This window comes from Lissotriton vulgaris, chromosome 4_1 (genome assembly GCF_964263255.1).
Source record: "Lissotriton vulgaris chromosome 4_1, aLisVul1.2, whole genome shotgun sequence".
Lineage (NCBI taxonomy): Eukaryota > Metazoa > Chordata > Amphibia > Caudata > Salamandridae > Lissotriton > Lissotriton vulgaris.
In genome coordinates this window covers 1,398,760,158-1,398,779,472 of record NC_141691.1, presented here as the reverse complement: position 1 = coordinate 1,398,779,472, position 19,315 = coordinate 1,398,760,158, and the positions used below count along the sequence as shown (strand labels likewise).

The window sequence follows — 19,315 nt, the reverse complement described above, 5'->3', positions numbered from 1 at the left end:
AATACATATAAGTCACGTAAATACAACACATATTGCATTACAAATGCTACAGATGTCACATTTGTGACAGTTAAAACTATTGGCAATGTAAATGACTAAGCTATTAATTTCGCTATTTTCAAAACCAACACATAAATAAAAAATGTGTCATTTACAATACCAATAGCTCAAACTTTCCTAATGCGAGACCTATTGCATTGCAAATGCTTGTTCTCTTAACTTCTCTATACTGCCTTGCTCTGCAGCCTCAGCGGTGGCTCATATTTGGGTTTGTGGCTGATAACCCTCCAACTAAAACATGCCTTCTCACTGCATTATAGTTGGCCTGCGTTCTATGTCTTTGTCAAGCCCGACACTTCGGAAAAAGAGAAACCACTTGTGTTAAAGGGTTTTACCCTGATTACAAGTGCGGTGAATTTTGGTGTGGGTATACCAGAGGGTCATAGTCCCCAACGCTGGCAGTGTCTCTGCACCAAAAACTGGGGATTATGAGGTGTCCTCACAGAATGGGGAATAACCACACAAACACAAAGATACTAGAACCCTTTTCTTGTCATGTTCTGCAGTTCAGGGGAGAACGCTGACAGTTTCTTCCTACTATGAGCTGACGGGGTGTGTGGGGTGTGAAGGCAGGGGCTAGCGCAGGCTTGAGCCTATCCGAGGTACACATTGTCTGCTTTCCTTGGGCTTCTGTATGGGGTCTGGTGGGAGCCAGGCTGTGATCCTGCCCACAGCTCAAGCCCTTGCAGCTTCTAAAGGGTGTCTTTTATCTCTATGCCTGGAGTAAGTCCAGAGTTTTCGAACCCAATAATTATGACCCTGGAGGCTCTCGGAAGTGCAGGTAGCTGTATTCCACCCAGAGTTATTCTGCCTCACGTTATCAGACCATTTGACATGAAACAGACATCGGTCCTTATGTTGTCATTTTAATATTGAACTCCAAGAAGGCCAGTACTAGCCACTAATGCAGAACTTCTAGCTCTTTCTGGAACCAAATCACTAAACTTTTGAAAAGTTGCAATCTACATATCATACACTTCTCCTTAGGGTTTGTATAAATTCCAGCTTTTGAGACATTCACTAAAGTCGTCTGGAGTAATCATGGAAATCCATGCAAGACTTAAATTGCCAAGTGAAAGCCTCCAACCTATCATTCAATCTTGGTGATTGAACACCAGTATAACTCAATTTTCCTTCTTTTCTTCTAAAATGAAAATATTTTTATAGGGAGAGAAACACCATCTCCAACGCTACCTTTTGTAGCAGTAAATTTGCACATATTTCGAGAGGATGAGAATTATGTTGCAAAATACTTGTAAAAACACAAAAAGTTATAACTTTGTAGGGGTGCGAGTCAGTTTGCATTGCCACTCTCCTGACCCTGCCCTCTTATCCTCCATTATTAACCTTACACTTACTTTTCCTAATACACTACTTAAACACATACTTACTATTGTTGAAACCCACCATATTAGTATGTGTTCCCCAGTAGTAAGTACACTTTGCAGATAGATTCGTGAATCATGATTTGGAAATGCTGATTGCAAATTCAACTTTTTGAGCACCTAAGTTGAACTTAGGGGTAACACGTTTTTGTATGGGGTCTAGCTCTGTGAAAACTGCCCGTTCTCTCAATGTGATCTAGAAAATACATTTTAGGTTTGTGTATTCCATTTCAGGCAAAGGGAACGTTTTGGAGGTGATAGCAAAAAGTAGGGTTGAGAGGAGTTATTGAACATTCCCAAATGTCGTTGCAAACAAAACATTTTTTAGCATTTGCAGTTTTTGTGCACCGTTTTGGATCACGACAATGCTTGCTGGAAGTAAGCACTTGACAGCAAAAAGCAGTGGCGCCCCAGCACCTGTTCAGAGGAAGGCTGTCTTCACTGTTTTATGGGCTAGATTTAATAAACTTGAGCAGAGAGATTGAAAAAAACTGGGGGGGAAATGAGGCAGGTGTAACGAGAGAAAGAGAGAGAAGGATAGGGACCGAAAGATACAATGAAGAGGTCTGAGTAGGAGAAGCGAGAGAATGGAAACGAAAAAGGGAGAAAGAGAAAGGGGGTGAAATAATGCAAAATAAGAGATGTGCAGAGAATTCTAATGAAGAATTGCGAGAAGAAAATGGGGTGGTTGAAATATCCGTGGCAGGAACAGAACTAAAGTGAGCTACAGTATTAACATGATTAATATTCATAAGTATAAGCTGCAGTGTGAAAAGAGAGCGAAATACTTGCCTTTCACAAGCTATTCCATTGTAGCCTGGTTTGCAGAAACACTGCATGTTCCTGCCGGTCCCAACACACCCTGTGGCAAAACTGAAAACAGAAAGATTATTTTAAGAAAATATGTCCTTTCGGATTTGTGAAAGAAGCGAGCCTACTGCAGATAGATTCAGCCTCTGTCAAATCATTTGCCACATTATGCCTGCTGCACAGTCTAATGGTTCTGTCAGCATGTGATACAGAGGCGTAGCTAGAGCTTGTGGCGCCCGGGGCTATCCTTCAGATTGCCGCCCCCCTCGGGGGGTGCCGGGGAAAAAGGACAGTGAGCACCTAAAGGAGGTCTGAGAGACACGTAGTATCGCCGCTAATAGTTTCCTCGATCAATCAAGTTACATGCACATACATGACAGCCCCCGTCCCCGAAATAGTGCTGTCTAGGGCGGACCACCCCCACCTAGCTGCGCTGATGAAGGAAAAGCAGAAGGAAACACAAAACTTACATCAGTTCTACCTACCCTGTTTGTGACATCTCACTCATAACATCACAGCTTGTGCAGGACCCTTGTCTCCTATCTGCCCCGTCCATGACCTAAGCAATGTCTGCAGACCGGTCCACCACACTGGGTTTGACCACAATTCCCCTGGCAGCTCCCCCCTAGCTACGCCACTGAGTGTGGGAACTTGACTCTTAATAGCCGTGGTTTCACAGCAGAAGGCTTTTTTTTTTTAAGTGCAGTGTATATTCAAGTTTCCTATATGCTTCTGAAGGCGGCGTGACCCCAGGTCTGTTTGTGGTGTCACAGCAGAGTATAACAAGGGGTCCTCAGAGGTGCCTGTGACTTCTATCGCCTCTCTTGTGCCTCCATCTCTTAAACCCACACTTCTCTAGTGTCCCCTTTTTTTTGCACTCAGAGGGTGTGTTCACTGCCGATCATTCTATGTCAACATCCCTGTGTTCATTACTTGGGATGAGTGTCCCTTTTACTTTCATCCACATTTTTCTGCTCGGGTTGAAAGTACTAAACTTGGAAAAATAAGTTTTAAAGTGATTCATTGAAGCCCAATGTTTTAAATAATGAAATAAAAAGGATTGTGAATATTGGCTTGTTCACTATAGCTGTTTTGTTACAGTGATTCAGGGGTCTGCTTGGAACACCTGGGGGGTGCAGTACGATGGCACCATCGGGCACCCCCACTGTAAGAACTGATGCCCTGGCAGTGATTGAGACCTGATGACACTCTAAACCTGCGGGTTCCCAGTGTCCTTCACATTTTAAAGGTTTGCTTCTCTCACTTCCTGTGCTGAAAATAGTGGTGGTAGCCTCTGTCATCATGTGATTGCGGATGAGATGTTGCATTTTCATGTACCTTAATGTATACATTTTTGAAAGGTAAAGCATTTTTGTAATGTGATTTCAACCAGACTCCCCCATATTATGCATGTTCAGCAGGTATTTAAACCAACCAAGCGACCTTACTAGCATTAGAACAAAGTACCTGCTTGTTATCTACAGACCACCCCAGCAGGCACTGGACTTTGTGACCTCTCTCAGAGGGACCAGACTGTGAAATCTGCAGCTGACAGTTTCCATGGGAAGCGCTCTACTCACCTATTTAATTAAAGCTGCACAAGCTCTTTTTGCACAACACAATACTGAGATAAGTTTGAAGGGTTTCAAGAAGGATTTGACCCTTTCCAGATAAGTCCATTCACCCTGACACTTGTATGATGACCCCCCCACACCCCCCCAACCACCCCCCCTCCACCCCCAGCTCACCCTCTGCTCCAGCTCCTTTTGTTTCTCCCATACCTGTGTGTTTGGTGCTGCACATCCAATAAAAAACATGAAAAGTAAACACTGAAAAACAATGTTGTGCATCGTTATGCTTGACATTTAAACAACGAGAAAAGATTATTTGAAAGAGTTATGAAAGCACCAGAAATGTATCAAAGCCACCTAAAAAATTAACGAAACACTGACAATTGGACCCCTATACCCACACCTCCACCTCAATGCCTGGATCCCATCCAAAAGGAAATATTACACTTACACCACATTTGCCCACTGGATGAGAGCACATGCATGGAACCCCACCCACAATACCCCTGCCACGTGGCAAACCCACAACTGCAGACAAGCTAATACCATAGACCGAAGTTAACACAGAAGTGGTAAACACGTGCCAAAAAAACATCACATTACATCAAATCCGCTGTAAGATGACATCACACCCAACATGAAGACAGCTCCTAATATCCACTTCACATGGATGAGAGGCTCAGACAAACCCTGCTGGGGTCAGAGGCTGGGGACCGGTTTAAAAGTGGCCTCTTTTAGTTGAAATCAGATACCGCAATGCATGTAGAGATGAAAGATAAAGATGGGGCATGCGAAGATGTGGGGGAGGGGACGGAGATAAAGAGGAATCCTCTGTGAGAGTCTGAGGGAGGCAGAGGGAAGTGATGGCGACGCCACACCAGAACAGCCATCGCATTTATAGTAATGCGGCTTAGTTTCATTTTTCACAGGCCTGAAATCCTCCGGGGGAGGGTGGTGGAGAAAGATGCATTACTTTAAAAAGTGGCATAGTGACGCAAGGTGCTTGTAAATAAGCCCCCCCCCCCCCTGTTTTCCACACTAATTACATGAGAAGAGGAGGAACAACACACCCTCCTCGCACAGTAACTTCCCCGGTCTCCAACACTCCCACACGGACAACTCACCTGTAGCAGATCACACGGCGCGCTCTCTTCACACAGCACTTCCGGTTGAAAATAAAATGAGGGTTTAAATGGCTGGCCCCCGCCACTACCAGTGAAGTCCCCAAGTATTTCATCCAGTGGGGGAGGTCAGCAGGGGGCAGCCCCAGAGCGCCATCCAATCACCCCCACCGGATCCAAATAAGTAGCAGCTGCAGTGAGACCCCGTTTTTTATGTGCTAGCTTTACTCATTGGGGGACCCCGCCCGGCTCCGGAGGAATGAGCACTGCTGCCCGCGTGATCAGCGCAGTCAGTCACCCACCTGGCAGCATTGAAGATAGACAGGCCTGGTCACTCCGTGACCGCTGGTCGGGGCTAGCGCACTTGCGGTCGGATCAAAAGTGCTGCTATATTGAGTAGAGTGGCCAAGTTCACATATTGTTGGCGCGAACAGCTCGAGCACAAGGAGCGTAACAGTAGATGTAGGAGCGTCACGCCGTCAGGGGCCTATGTTCGATGGTGGTGGCGTGCGCGTGCGCAGCACGCTGCAGGTGGCAGTGTGGATTGCCCGCTTGCACTACAAACAGGGCAGCGCGCGGCCCTGGTTTCCCGTTCCTGCAGGCTTTATCATTTATTTGGGAACATGTACCAAATAAATTACAAAGGCCGCCGCAAAGGGACACCAGTCCCACGCGGCCGCCGCCCCAAAGTAAGTGCCGCCTGGGGCGGACCGCCCCCTCCGCCCCCCCCTAGCTACGCGCCTGATGTGATACATATATAGCTGAAAATGCAATAGGAAAGACCAACCCCTTTAGATGAGGGGACCTACAAAGACAACGTGCTGTGGGTTTAAAGTGGCAGGCATCAAATATGGCAGATCACGTAAATTCAAGAAAAAGCCTGGACCACTGATATCTGTGCCACCTCAAACGCGCCTCAGAAGCCTGTAGAATCTATGCAGCACATTACTTGTGAGTGCCTGGAGCTGGACCTGTGGTAAGGCCGGCATGACATGTTTGAAGATAGACTGTGGAGAGTAAGAGGTGAAACCATTCCAGCTCATATACCACAAGCTGCACACCAGAGAGGGGTTGGCAGATGCATGGGGAGAAGCTTCCTACATATGACAACTGCAACAAAGGTTTTTTCCCCCAAACTTTTTATTACCACCGACAGCAGATGGAACAAAATAAAAAGAAAGAATGTGTATCACTCTGTTCCACTCACAGCTCCCTTCCCACCACATACAACATTCATGAATCAAAAGATCGAACCTTGGCTTCCAAGATTAGTGGTGTTTTGGCCCTTTTTCCCGATTAACCATAATTTCCAGACAAGTAAAATGATTTTGAGGAGATGCAGGAATCCATGATCTCAAATACTCTCAGTGCACCTATTACTCATAATCCAGTTCGTAAGATGCACTACCATAGAGTTTACTAGACCCAAACCCAGACCAAATAAAATTTCCACTTCCTGGCTTTTTGCGGTCTTTTTATATTCCCTATCACTGGCTCACTACTACATCAACCTTGGGTAAGAACCTCCTGGTGGAGGCTGCATAACCTGATCGACCTGATGATTATGCACACACCTGATTCAAAAGCGGAGAACCAAGATATACCGCTTCAGATACCACCATACCCATCACGTGCATGAGGGTCTTTTATACTGGGACATTCTCCGCTCCTCCTGCATACCTAAGGTTGTGTAGGACAAGTGATCCTTTCTCATTTGATTAGCATATGCAAACTGGAAATTGAATGGATCAACATTCTATCTCCCCCATTTTTGATTAGAAGAGAGATCAAGAGATATTCAGCTGGTTCAGTCCATGATATACTCATCTAATGGGGACTGCTGAGTGAGAACCCATTAGATGAAATGTGAAATACAGAGCCAACTAAATCTGTTACTTCTGCTTTCTTACAATCCTTGAAGTGTGATAGAATCTTTGAAGTTTGATACCTCTCTGTAAAGCTACTGTAGTAGTTATTGTGTCTTGACATCATTATGGGACCCTAATAGTCAGCTCCATCAAATCTGAATTAAATGGCTTCCGAAAGATTCAGTCATAGCTCCTCATCTCCTACAAAGCAGGAATGTTGGTTCCATTGGAGTATTCTAGGTTTGGATGCACTCAGGTGCTTTTTTGGCATTGCCAGACACTACTGTCACTGCTCCAAAAAACAGCAAACCAAAAGCATGGTTAAATAGAAAAGATCATGTTTCAACCACATTCGGAAGCCAACATTGACTTTCAATGAAGAGGAAGAGTTCCCGGTCTACAGATGTCTCAATGGCTCATTCCAGGCAGATTTTACTCAGAGGGCTTCCCACTTACAACTGCAATTACATTTGCCTTTCGGTAACTGCCTATTTCATTCAGTCCCTAGATCAATAAAACACACTGCTCAATGATTTTGTGCTTTGATGGTTCATTACAGTACATTGCACTGCAAACCTTATGTTAAAAATCAGAAGCGCATGGAAAAATATCCATCCTCTTGGTTGTTCTGTTTGCTCCTTAAGTCATGTTTCCTTAAAGTAACACCCACTGAATCTATCTAGTTGGAAGGTCTATGTCCTTTGCCTCTGCTGGCTTTCAGCATGGGGGGCCACGCTCCTCAGCCATAACGGCAGAGCCGCCCCTGCCTGAGTAACAACCACTGACTACTGTGCAACGTCTTGTAAAAGTTCCAGTGAGAGCTCAGTTGTGTGCAGTATAATATTTGAATTGTAAACAATGAATAAATAAAAGCTGCATGTAAAACTTCCAAGTTGCTTTTTTGTTTGCTATCCAAATCTGCAAATAAACCACAGTGTGTTTAGCATTCTGGAAAATGCCCGTATTTAGGCCTGTATTCAGTCTTCAACCAGGGGCCAAGGTCTGAGTTGCTTCATGTTTATTGTGCCTTTTAGCATTGAAAAGGAACATGAGCCAATGGGAGCGGAGTCATTAAAATTCTTTTTAAGGTTAGATTTTTTACTGTATCAGGTAACATAAAACATGGTGGGTGTTACGTATACTTTACTGCTGCAGAGTAACAAAATTATGAACCATACTGCTGAACCCATGTATTGTGAAGACCCTCTTTCTTCATCTTTCTTCATGCTTTCCCTTACTCTTTCCATACCAATACATTTAACTAGTTATTCCCTAGTGTTCTTTTTTAATGAAAAATCCTTCTCTGTAAAAGTTTTGCCAGCAAAGCTGTCTCCTGGGTGTGCCATTTAAAAGGCTACTGAGTGTCCCACCAAGCTGCTCTCATCCCGTTCACAGGCCTGAAAAGGATCCTTCATAATAAATGTAGAAACACTGCATGCTGACCCAGTCATGGCGTGTGACTATTATTCCACATGGCAGCTCTAAATATGTAAAAATCAGCAAACTGGGCAGTCTATGGGCTGAAAGATGTCAGCTGTGTCCTAGCCTAACAAGATCTGACAGGTTATGTCATTCCTTTAAAGTGTGGCCTTTTTAAGAGTGCTTGTGGCTGATCAGCTTGTTCAGCTCTTTGCTCAGTAGCAGAATGAACAAAACCGTGTGTACCTTGGCAACCGTGTGTGCTATAAAAATACCCGGTGCTCTGCCAGCCTCCTCCTTGGTGTTAGAAAGAACGTCCAGCCCAGCAGATCATTAGCAGTGGACGTTGGGCAGCCTCGGATTGGTAACGCGGGCATTCGGGCAATGCCCGAGGGGCCGGTGTCCGAGTTCTGCTGTGAGCTGCTTTTTTGAGCAGTCTGGGGGGCCATTTGGGCGCTGTCTCTATTGTTCGATATGCCAGCGGCACAGTGGGTGTCTGAGTGGCCTTTCTAGAGGCAAATGGGCGCTCATTACCTCCGTTTTGCAACAGGCCGAGGTGTCACTCCCTTTGTCTCGCTGGCCGGCCCATTAATGTGTGCACATATTGAGAGGGGGCCTGAATAGAAGTGGCCTCACTTGTTTCACCATTGTAAACTAACGCGTGCATTTTTTACCACCTCCCCCCCCCCCCCCCCCCAAAAGTATAAGATTGCGCCCAAGCAGTGATTTGACTGAGGAGTGATTATGCAAATGTGGGCTGATTTTTTTTTTTGCGTGCCCGGGCCGATTTTCAATCCCAATCCAACCCTGACGTTGGGCCGTTTTGGGAGAGCTCTCTTTTGGGATTCAAAAAAGTCAGCTGTAGCAGAACCACTTAGACAGCAAAATATATGAAAATAACGCTGGTAGAACCTCCAGAATCCTATTGGCCATTTTGAAGCAAGCAGGTTACCAAGTATATTTAACATATGTCTTAGTCGCAGACCACATTCTCTGTAATCATCAAAAATCATGCAGATAATCTCATGAGGAACGTTGTAAGCAGTGCTTAATTTCAGCGGGTGGTTTCTGGCGCTCGCCGCCGGCACTTCATTATGAACACCGGCACTTATGAGGGTCTGCCACATAGTGGCGCTGTCAGTCTAATTTAGAGATGACCACAACAACAGTTCTTTTATAATTCAATATACAATAAAAATGACTAATACTTGCCATCCGAGCCATTCTTATAGCTTGGGGGCCTGGAATAGTCTTAATGGTCACATTTGTAGATGTGTGATGATTAGTAGTTGTGTTGGTACGGTCGTTGGCAGCATGGCAGGGGTAATGGGTGGTGCAAGCTGCAGAGGACTCCGGACAAGGGCCCTGACACCTATTTATTCACAAACTAAGCACTGGTGTTAAGGACATCCATCCAGTTACCTGGAAAGCAGCTGGCATGGATCCTATGTGCAGTTCTTGTTACAGTTACTACAGCTTATCTCCCCTCCACTGGAACACGGCTGCTTAGTGTTTCGAGGCAAACACATCCAGTGGATTACCAGGCTGGTAAAAGTGATTATCTTTCCGCAGGTGGTAGTCAGGATTGTTGAACTGCCTGCATTAACTGCAACCTGATGTGGAGGAGGCTACAATGAAAGCATGTGCTATGGCGATTTGATGGTTGTTGAAAATCAGGATCATCAGAGGTAGCGATTGGCACCAAACTTCATAACCAGCTTCTGAAGCTCCATAAATAGAAGTCTGTGGTGATTCTTAGCTGTCAGACAGACTCTGCACAATAAAGGGTGTAAGATGCCACATTTTGATTGATCTGTGCCAGTAGTTGCACCTCTGTATTCTAATCTTGATTGGCCTTTATTAATATTTGAAGTGTGATGATTAGTGAACTCGGCATTGTGATCCTTGCAGTAGCGGACAGTGTGTCGATAGAGAGGCAGGGTAGGGAAGGGTGCAGGGGGGTGGAGGGTGACGAGACAAATACAAAAATACCAAAATAACACTTACCTGCCGCATCACCGCATAACAGCATCACCACATCACACTCCTCTCCACTGCAGACACAGGCTCCCAGAGACCACTGCGGCCAATCCTGACACTGCTTTCATGCTGCTGAAATCAGCGCCAGGATTGGCCTGAGCGCCGATGATTTGTGCTCCAAGTTACACAGGGCGCTTGTTCCTGCTCTCTCCAACCTGGCAAATCAGCTCGGGTTGGAAAGAGCTTCAGTGCGCATGACTGTTTGGCTAGCCTGAGACTGCTGGCCAGAATGTCATGCACACTGATTAGCAGTGCAGCCACTCCTTCACCAGCCTGCCAGCCCCCTGGCCTCGCCCCCAAGCCTCTGCTCTGAGAGCAAAAATAAAACGATAATAAACAAGGGTTTTTTATCATATTATTTTCCATTTTTTGAGCTGCTGGCAGGTGGGAAGGCGCTCCTCCAGCGGAGGACAGGGCCGAACTGGCCGTAGTGGGCACCGGGCATTTCTCCGGTGGTCTGCCAGGGTAGCGGCCGCTTTTGGGGCCCGGAGGGGGGGGGGGCGTTTTTGTTACCAGAGACCTGCAATATCGGCCCCCAGTAACAAAATCGGCCGAAACTGGCACTTGCAAACAGCTCGGCCGCACCCCCTCAGCCCCTTCAGGAGGGCCGGCTGAGCAGTTTGACAGGGCCGGTTTCAGGTCCGAGTCCGTCCCTGGCGGAGGAGCCGCTGCTGGATCCTTGTTTAAGATCTGCAATTCTTGATCCTCCTACATACCGACCCTTTGGTCAGGTCATGAAAGGAGGCTCTTCTCAAATACAGCCCCGATGATGACCTCGTCCAAGTATTGACACAAGGTCGAAACATCGACAACCATAGAAATAATGCTCTTTTACTATGATGAAAACAGTCACGATCTCTATTCTTTAGAACACTTCTATTCTGTGTATGTTTCTTGATTATGCTGCTTTTTAATTACATCTATGACGATGTCTTCAGCACATACTCACTTGTCACTGCGACGTCTGCACCATGTTTCATTGATTTTTGCCACCGATTCTGCTATTATTGCAGATCATTTGCTGGACAGAATTTCAATGGAGATGTTTTATTTCTAGGAACGCCCACAGGTCCTCTACATCCTTTATTGTATCCTGTGCATATTATTGTTAAGCTTTCCATAAGAAATCCTGTTTCTCCTATTTCTCACACCCTATTCCCCGCGGGTTACAGGCTCGCCCTGTTTTTGAATAATATATCCATTCAAGTAAGACTCCGAAGGCAGGGTGGAGTGAGAAAATTGTGTCAAAAAATGTTGGGAAACAACTACCAACCAGCCAAAGAGGCTTGGATCACTGACTGGCTTAGACCCAAGTTTAGAAGACACAGCATGCGTAAAAGACAGGTGACTTCAATAGGTCTGCCCCTCAGGTGAAAACCCCCAGAGGCTGGGCGAGGTGATAACTGTACCTCCACCCTGGACCGTGGGAGGCTTTTTGTCTTTGGGGGTGGTTGTGGGCAACCTTTCAGGAACAATGTAATACTGCCACCATCCAATGGTGTGGGCGCTTCACGCCTTTCATGAAAATGCCTGGTCGACTCGTTCTCACCAAATATAGCCACATGCTCAGTTTAGCTTTAACGTCCTTTCCTAAAGAAGTAGCTGTCCACTTGAGCACATGGGTGTGTCACCCCCATGGCGAGGGCACCACATGGCAGACCACGCCTGCCCTTAAGGTTCTTGTCAGAAACAGATGTCCTGCATGCACGTGGAGAACAGAAGCAGTGTGGGCCTCAGCAGACCAACATGGCACCACCCCATCACAAACGCAAGCCTGGGATGCTTTCGCTCCCTCTCGCAGGCAGCGCAGATCATAGCTTGCATCAGGACCAGCCCACGTAGGTGGTATGTAGCCCCAACTCGGCCAGGTTTCATGAGCTTCAATATACAAGATCATAGTGAGTTCACAACTTTTCTTATCAGGTGGGTGTGGAGCGGACGAATGAGAGAGCACGACAGTAAACTATTGAGATATATGAAGAAGAGGGTGGATGGATGAACTCATCTTGTGAATTGAAGCTCTGGTGATGCTTGGGTGTCATCACTGTTGTAAAACAGACATGCCACAGATGACAAATATAGACATTTCTGTAATGCTCATAGGGTGACTAACCATCCGTAAATTTCACAGACTGCTCGTAATGTGGGCCTCTTGTCCGTTGTCCGTCTGGGTTTCTTCCACGGACACCGTTTGTCTGTAATTTCAGACATTGGCGTAAGGGGCCCCTGTCAAGCTCACCCTTTTGATAAATGAATACACCGAGGCAGAGGCTACTTTCTACGTCTTACTTTATTGCCTGGCAGCCTCAGACTGCCTTACAGACTAGGAATACTGCTTCCTGTTACCTCACTTCCTTTTCCTCTTTCCTGCTCGCCTGTCCTGTCTCAAAGGTCAGGCGAGGCGACGTGACATCTCCCCGGTTTCACAAAGTCTTGCTTCTGCTACATCTCCTCTACTAACCGCCGAGGTTTCCTGATGAGACGATGGGGGCGTCTCTCTTGTTCCAGCGGTGAGCTCTGACGTCTTGTGACTTCCACAGTTCTGGCCGGGCTGTGGGTGTTTTGGTCACTGCTGTCACTATGGTTGTGAGACTCGCTTGAGGTTTGGCTCGACGAGGTCCCTCGTCGGGAATTCTGGTTGCATTTCTTGAAGTGCGAGATGTTTCTCGTTATCTGTTTATGATCCGATTTGGCTGTAATCATGGTCCCTTTTCTTTTGACGACTTGGAAGGGGATGTCGAGGTACCGGCTATCTGCCTTGGCGCGCCGATCACTCCGGACAATCACCCAGTCTCCTTCTTGGATGTTAGTGTCTTTGGCATGTCTTCGTTGGTCAGCGTAGGTCTTCATTCGGTGCTTATTCCTGTGATCTATCTCGACTAGCGTGTTGTGGTCGACGGTGACAGGCCGCTGTTGGGGCGCGGGATCTGCCATGGGAAGCCGAGTCCGTGGTGTCCTGCCTAACATCACAGTGGCTGGGCATTGATTGGTGGTGCTGTGCGGAGTGTTCCGATATGCTCGTAACACTTCATTTAATGTCTGTTGGACATCTCTGTGAGTTAATTCAGTCTGTTGAATCGCCCTTTTGAGTGTCCCCATGAACCGCTCCACCATGCCGTTGGCTTGTGGCCATAGTGGAGTGATCTTCTTGTGTTTGAAATTAAGATGTGCAGCAAAGTTTGCAAACTCATGTCCGTTAAAAGGTGGTCCGTTGTCTGTTTTTACTCGGAGTGGAATGCCCCATGCAGCAAAGGTTTCATCCAGCACTGGGATTACTGTCGTTGCTCGAGTTGATGGTATTAGCTGTGCAAAGGGGAACCGGGAGTACTCATCCATGATGACAATGATGTATTGTCCTGATTGCAGTGGTCCGAAAAAGTCAACTGCTACTTGCTGCCATACTCCTTCTGGGAGGTCTGACATTAGTAGTGGTGCTGGGGGTTCTTCCCGACTGACCACTTGGCAGGTCATACAGTCTTTCAGGGTTGTTTCTACCATGTGGTCAAGTGTGGGGAACCACACGCGTTCTCTTAAGGCTTTCTTGGTTGCGTTGATGCCTCGGTGTCCCTCGTGTGCCAAATTGACAACTCCTTGGCGCAGGTTGAGGGGAATCACAATCCTTCCCCCCCTCAAAAGAAGGCCGTTGTCACTGATGGAAAGTTCGTCACGCACTCGCTGAAATGCGGCCAGATCCTGCCGCGTGGAGTCGGAGTCCTGTGGCGAGTGTTTCACGTCCCTCCAGGAGTTCGTGCGGATGCGAGCCATGACAGCTTGAATGAGCGGGTCAGACGTGGATGCTTCCTGAATTGCGGCGATGGGGACTGTGGGTGGACTGGCCGCGTCAATGACGAAGTGGAGATATTCATCAGCTACAGACAGGGCGTTCCGGGCTCCGGCCACAGGGTGGCGCAACATGAAATCTGCCGGGTTCTCAGCTTTGCCGGGTTTGTGTATGATCGTGAATATGTAGTCTTGCAAGCGTAGGCCCCACCGTTCGATACGAGGAGGCATCTTGGCGTTGGGATTGCCGAAGATGGTGATGAGAGCTTGGTGGTCTGTGATGATTGTGAAGTGCTTGCCGTACACAAACAAGTGGAAATGTTCACAGGCCCACACTACAGCGAGACTTTCTTTCTCCGGTTGAGAGTAGGCTTTTTCAGTGTCCGTGAGGCTGCGGCTTGCATACGCGATGATGTGGCGTTGGTCTGAATCATCCCGGTATTGGGCCAAGATGGCGCCCAGGCCTACTGGGCTGGCGTCGACTGTGATCTCTGTCTTTTTCTTGGTGTCAAAGTACGCCAGGTTTGTGGCAGACCCTACAGCTTGCTTGATGGTGTTGAAGGCTAGTTGGCATGGTTCAGTCCAGTCGAAGGATTGGCCCTGGCGAGTAAGTTCACGTAGGGGGTAGCTGATCGTGGCGTAGTCGCGAATATATCGCGCACAGTAGCTCGCCATGCCTAAGAAGGAGCGAAGGTCACTTACGTCTCGAGGTTTCGGGGTGTCTGCAAGTGCTACTACCTTCTCTGGATCGGGTCGCATCCCCTCCTTGGAGAAGATATGTCCGTAAAATTTCAGGGTGTCTCTGTGAAATTCACATTTGCTGGCGTTGAGAGTCAGGTTTGCAGTCAGCAGGGCGTGACAGACTCTGTCCAGCGCTGTGTCATGTTCGGTTTGATCTTTTCCGAATACCAGTAGGTCATCGCTGTAATTAAAAGCATTGGGGATGCCTTGAATGACCCGTCTGATGGCTTCTTGGAAGATCTCGGCAGCCGAAGAGATGCCGAAGTTCAGCCGTTTGTATCGGAACAGGCCTTGGTGCGTAGTGAATGTGGTGATGTATCTTGATTTTTCATGGAGCTCCAGTTGGTGATAGCCTTTGTTAAGGTCAAGTTTTGAGAAGACAGTGGCTCCATTTAGCTTCGTAATCATATCACTGATGTGTGGCCCGGGATGACGCTCCCGCTCGATGGCGGTGTTGGGCGCACGCATGTCAACACACAGGCGGACTTTGTTGTCTTGTCCTTTCTTGGGAACTACCACAACCGGGGACACCCATGGTGTGGGTCCTGACGTGCGTTCGATAATGTCAGTCTGGAGCAGATCCTGTAACTCATCGTCCACGGCTTGTTGGAGGTGGAACGGTACCTTTCTATGGTGTTGAGCGATGGGCGTCACCTTCTCATTGATGTGGAGCTTTACTTTGAAGTGGTTTAGTCTTCCAAGGCCTTTAAATAGGTTTGGGAATTTTGCTATAATGTCTGGAGCATCTTCTGTCATGTAGAGGAGCTCTACTAGTTTGAGTCTTTCTGCCGTTGGTAGGCTGAGGAGGCAGTCCGCCACATCCGGACCCTCCACCACATGGATATATGCGTCAACTGTCCGGTCTTTGAATGTGAGGGTGGTGTGGAATCGACCTAGACACGGCAGGGGCTTACGTGACATCCAGGTAAAGATGCGGACAGCAGCAGGAGACAATTTGGGCTTTTGTTTCATGTTATGGTATTCCAGGGCGCAGATGTAATTTAATGATGCTCCTGAGTCCAGGACAAATTTCGCCGGATGGTTGCCGATGAGGATGTCCAGTTTCGGGTATCGCTTTAGACGGTCTGGGTCAGATACCATGCAAATGTATTCATCGCTATCTTGAGATGTCGGGGTGCGTGATGAGGAAGACCCGCTGGATGTGTCTCTACGTGATCGATAGGATTCAGATGTGTGATGCCTGGTCCGATGGAGGCTCTCGGAGCGGCTTCTGGACTGGCCAGAGTAGGCAGACCGGGCACTGGAGTTTGATGAGCTGGAGGATCGGCTGTCTCTTCCCTTGATAGCCCTGGCATGATGGCGGGTGTCACGATGGCGAGTGTCACGGCCTCTGGTCGATGATGTGTGGGGTGACCGCTTGGCTTGGCACGCCACTTCGAAATGATTGTCACGCCCGCAGCGATGACACCGCTGGCCAATTGCTGGGCACTGTCCTGAGTGTGGGTAGTCCTGACCACATCGGTAACAGGTGGGCGCAGACTTGGCCGATGTGGAGTGACGCGAGCTTCCTTTGGATGGTGCCTTTCGGGAAGAATGGGATTTGTGAGAGCTCGACGTGGTCCTGGATGATTTGGATGTTCGGTGTGACTGAACGCGTAGTGCGTGGTGATCTTTGTGGTCGGATTTCTGCGTGCCCATTCGCTTGGCATAGTCTTCTGCCTGATCGTTTATCCTAGTCAGCTCTTCAATTTCCTCCAGCGAATGCGGTTTCTTGAGCAGTCGTCGACGGAGGGTTTCGGAGTAGCATCCACTGATGATGCGGAGTCTCAGGGCATCCTCAGTTTTGAAGTTGTCGAAGTCGCAGTATTGGGCTAGTCTCCTGATGCGCATGATGAAATCACTCATGCATTCGTCTTTGTCTTGTGCGGCTAGATGAAAGGTGTGCCGTTCATAGTCCACATTGCGTTTGTGAAGGAATCGTCTGTCAAGAGCAAGTTTTACTTCATCATAGGTGGCGGTTGCTATATTTGGTAGTTCTTTGATGATTTGTGCAATGTCCGGACCGACGAGGTTTCTTAGGGCTACTATTTTCTGTTTTGAATCTTCTACTCGGGACCCAATCATGTAGTCCTCAAAGTCTTCACTCCACCGTTTCCACGTGGGGCCCATGCTGTTGCCTGGTGTTAGAGGTAGGGGCAGCGGTTGGCGCATGAAGGACGCTCCAATGGGATTGTTGGCCATGGTTGATGCGTCGCCTGGAGTATGCGGGGTGGACGAAGAACCCCCTGGGTTTGGTTGTGAAGCCGCTGTGGCTGCTTGCGTTGGGCTCGTGCTACTGGATGAGCTATCAGGAGGTATGTCGGACATCTGTACTGTCCCTTCGGCGGAATGAATGAATTTGCCTGGATGTGCAGTGGTCGCAGTCTTTCTGGAGAATTTCCAGGGTCCTCTGTGGCTCTGTGTGCGCTTTGTATTGCGATCTGCACGTGTTGCCTGTCAATTGTAGGCTTTGAGAGCATTCAGGCCTGTGTAGTTGTGTTTTCGCGCTCTTTTTGGCTAGGAATGTGTAGTTCTTAAATGGCGCCTGACCTCAAGATGGCCGCCATTACTTAGGCGTGTGCCGTGTAAAGCGCCGGCGCCTGACTTCAAAATGGCCGCCGCGCGGGACGTCTCGCGTCTTACTTGTGCCGAGGATCTGGCTGAGAGCCTTGTCTTCTTTCAGGTTCAGCGTCGCTGGGGCTGCTGGTCGCTGGGGCTGCTGGTCGGGACTCACCCTCCGCTCTCAGCTGCGAATGCAGGCAGCTTCTCCCTCGCGTCAGGATCGTTAGGTAGGTCGAGTCGGCTTGTGCTTGAATCGAGACCACGTGGGGTAGCGCTCTGGCATACGCGCTCCCCTTCCTCCGTGGGTGATATTCAGCTTTCACTGCAGCAGGCAGGGATTGCTTGGGCCACTCGGCGGATGTTCAGATCCGCGCCTCTGGCGTTGTATGGATGTTGGCAGCGCCGGCGTCAGTTTAGATCTTCGCGCTCTCCGCGCTACCGGCAGGCAGGCTGCTGAGCTCGGTGGTCGGCCGCTTCATTCGGCTGGGTGGTGTTAGGGTTGTGGGTGTTAGGGACATCCCACCCTCGTCGCCATTGTCAAGCTCACCCTTTTGATAAATGAATACACCGAGGCAGAGGCTACTTTCTACGTCTTACTTTATTGCCTGGCAGCCTCAGACTGCCTTACAGACTAGGAATACTGCTTCCTGTTACCTCACTTCCTTTTCCTCTTTCCTGCTCGCCTGTCCTGTCTCAAAGGTCAGGCGAGGCGACGTGACAGCCCCCTGCGAGCAGCCTGTAACTCTCACTGCAGGGGCCAGCTCACGCTCCTGCTGCTGTGATCTGTGGCCTGCAGCAGCCCCTGCTTCTCAGGCCCATTATCATTCTGTATTTTGGCTAATTATCACATACAGAATGATAATTGGCCTCTCTGCCCAGTGACAGCATTTCGGATCAAGTGGGTTTTTTTTTCACTGGGGGAGAGGGGGAATGTAAGAGCTGAGAAGCCTTCAGCTTTGATCTTTTTCTTCACTTTTGTTTTTGAATATGCAAACATAGGTGTGTTTCACTCACATACACAACAGATGCAGTGAGTGCAAGCAGGGCCGGACTCGGAACCAAAACTGGCCCTGGCAAAGTGCTCGGCCGCCCCCGCCCCCTCCCCGAAAGGTTGTGGGTGCCGCTGAGCTCTTTGCCGGGGCCGATTTGCAACTATGCTGCAAAAACGGCCCTGTAACAAAAACGGCCCCCAGGGGCCCCAAACCGGCCCCCCACCCGTGCGGAGCACCGGGGGATTGCCCGGTGCCCCCTACGGCCAGTCCGGCCCTGAGTGCAAGGTTCTCTCAACCTAAAATAAACGTATTTTAACTTGTGCTTTTGTTGGCTGTCTATTTACTTATGACTATTGCGCGACTTCCTCTGATGTGTATGCAAAACGTACCTTTTGTCTCGAAATTTCGTCCTGAATTCTGACCTTTTGTTCTGAATTTTTGTCCTGAATTTTGACCCTTTGTCCTGAATTTTTGCACTCACTGTCCTGAATTTGCACCCATGGCAGTTGGTCACCCTAAATGCTCATGGCCAGGTATCAGAATGCAGCAAAAGACAACAGAACCAGGTTAAATTGAACCTGCTTCTGCAAAATGGCCGCATGTTTTATCAACATCGTCATGCGCAACCCGGGCCCATTTGTTAGATATTTACACCTCTGCGCTATCTTGTTTATTGCACCTTGCCCTATGTAGATTTGATTGAATTCAGCTATTTAAAGACGACTGTCATATCATAACCTCTGAAACAGAAGGCTACAACTATCACACAGCTACCCCTAAAAACAGAAGGTGCAAGATTCTCTTGGCCGTGCTGGAGTTAGCACTGGGGTGCGATTGGACTCAGAGGCCCTGCAGAAGCGTGAGTGCTTTGGACCACGACAGGAGCAAAAGGGTGAACTGCGCAAAGACAGCCCAGGACACGGAAACAGATGTGAATTCGTTTTAAAAAGCCTACAGACTACTCTG

The 19,315-nt window shown here is 48.2% G+C and overlaps 1 protein-coding gene across 1 annotated transcript in view; it reads right to left on the bottom strand.

The window, feature by feature from the left end:
* LAMA3 (laminin subunit alpha 3) overlaps positions 1-19,315 on the bottom strand; it is a 1,118,674-nt gene that overhangs the window by 117,268 nt on the left and 982,091 nt on the right. The window contains exon 45 of the mRNA XM_086917979.1: positions 2,238-2,318. Within this exon, the coding sequence (XP_086774105.1) occupies positions 2,238-2,318 (81 nt within the window). The remainder of the gene's footprint in view (positions 1-2,237; positions 2,319-19,315) is intronic.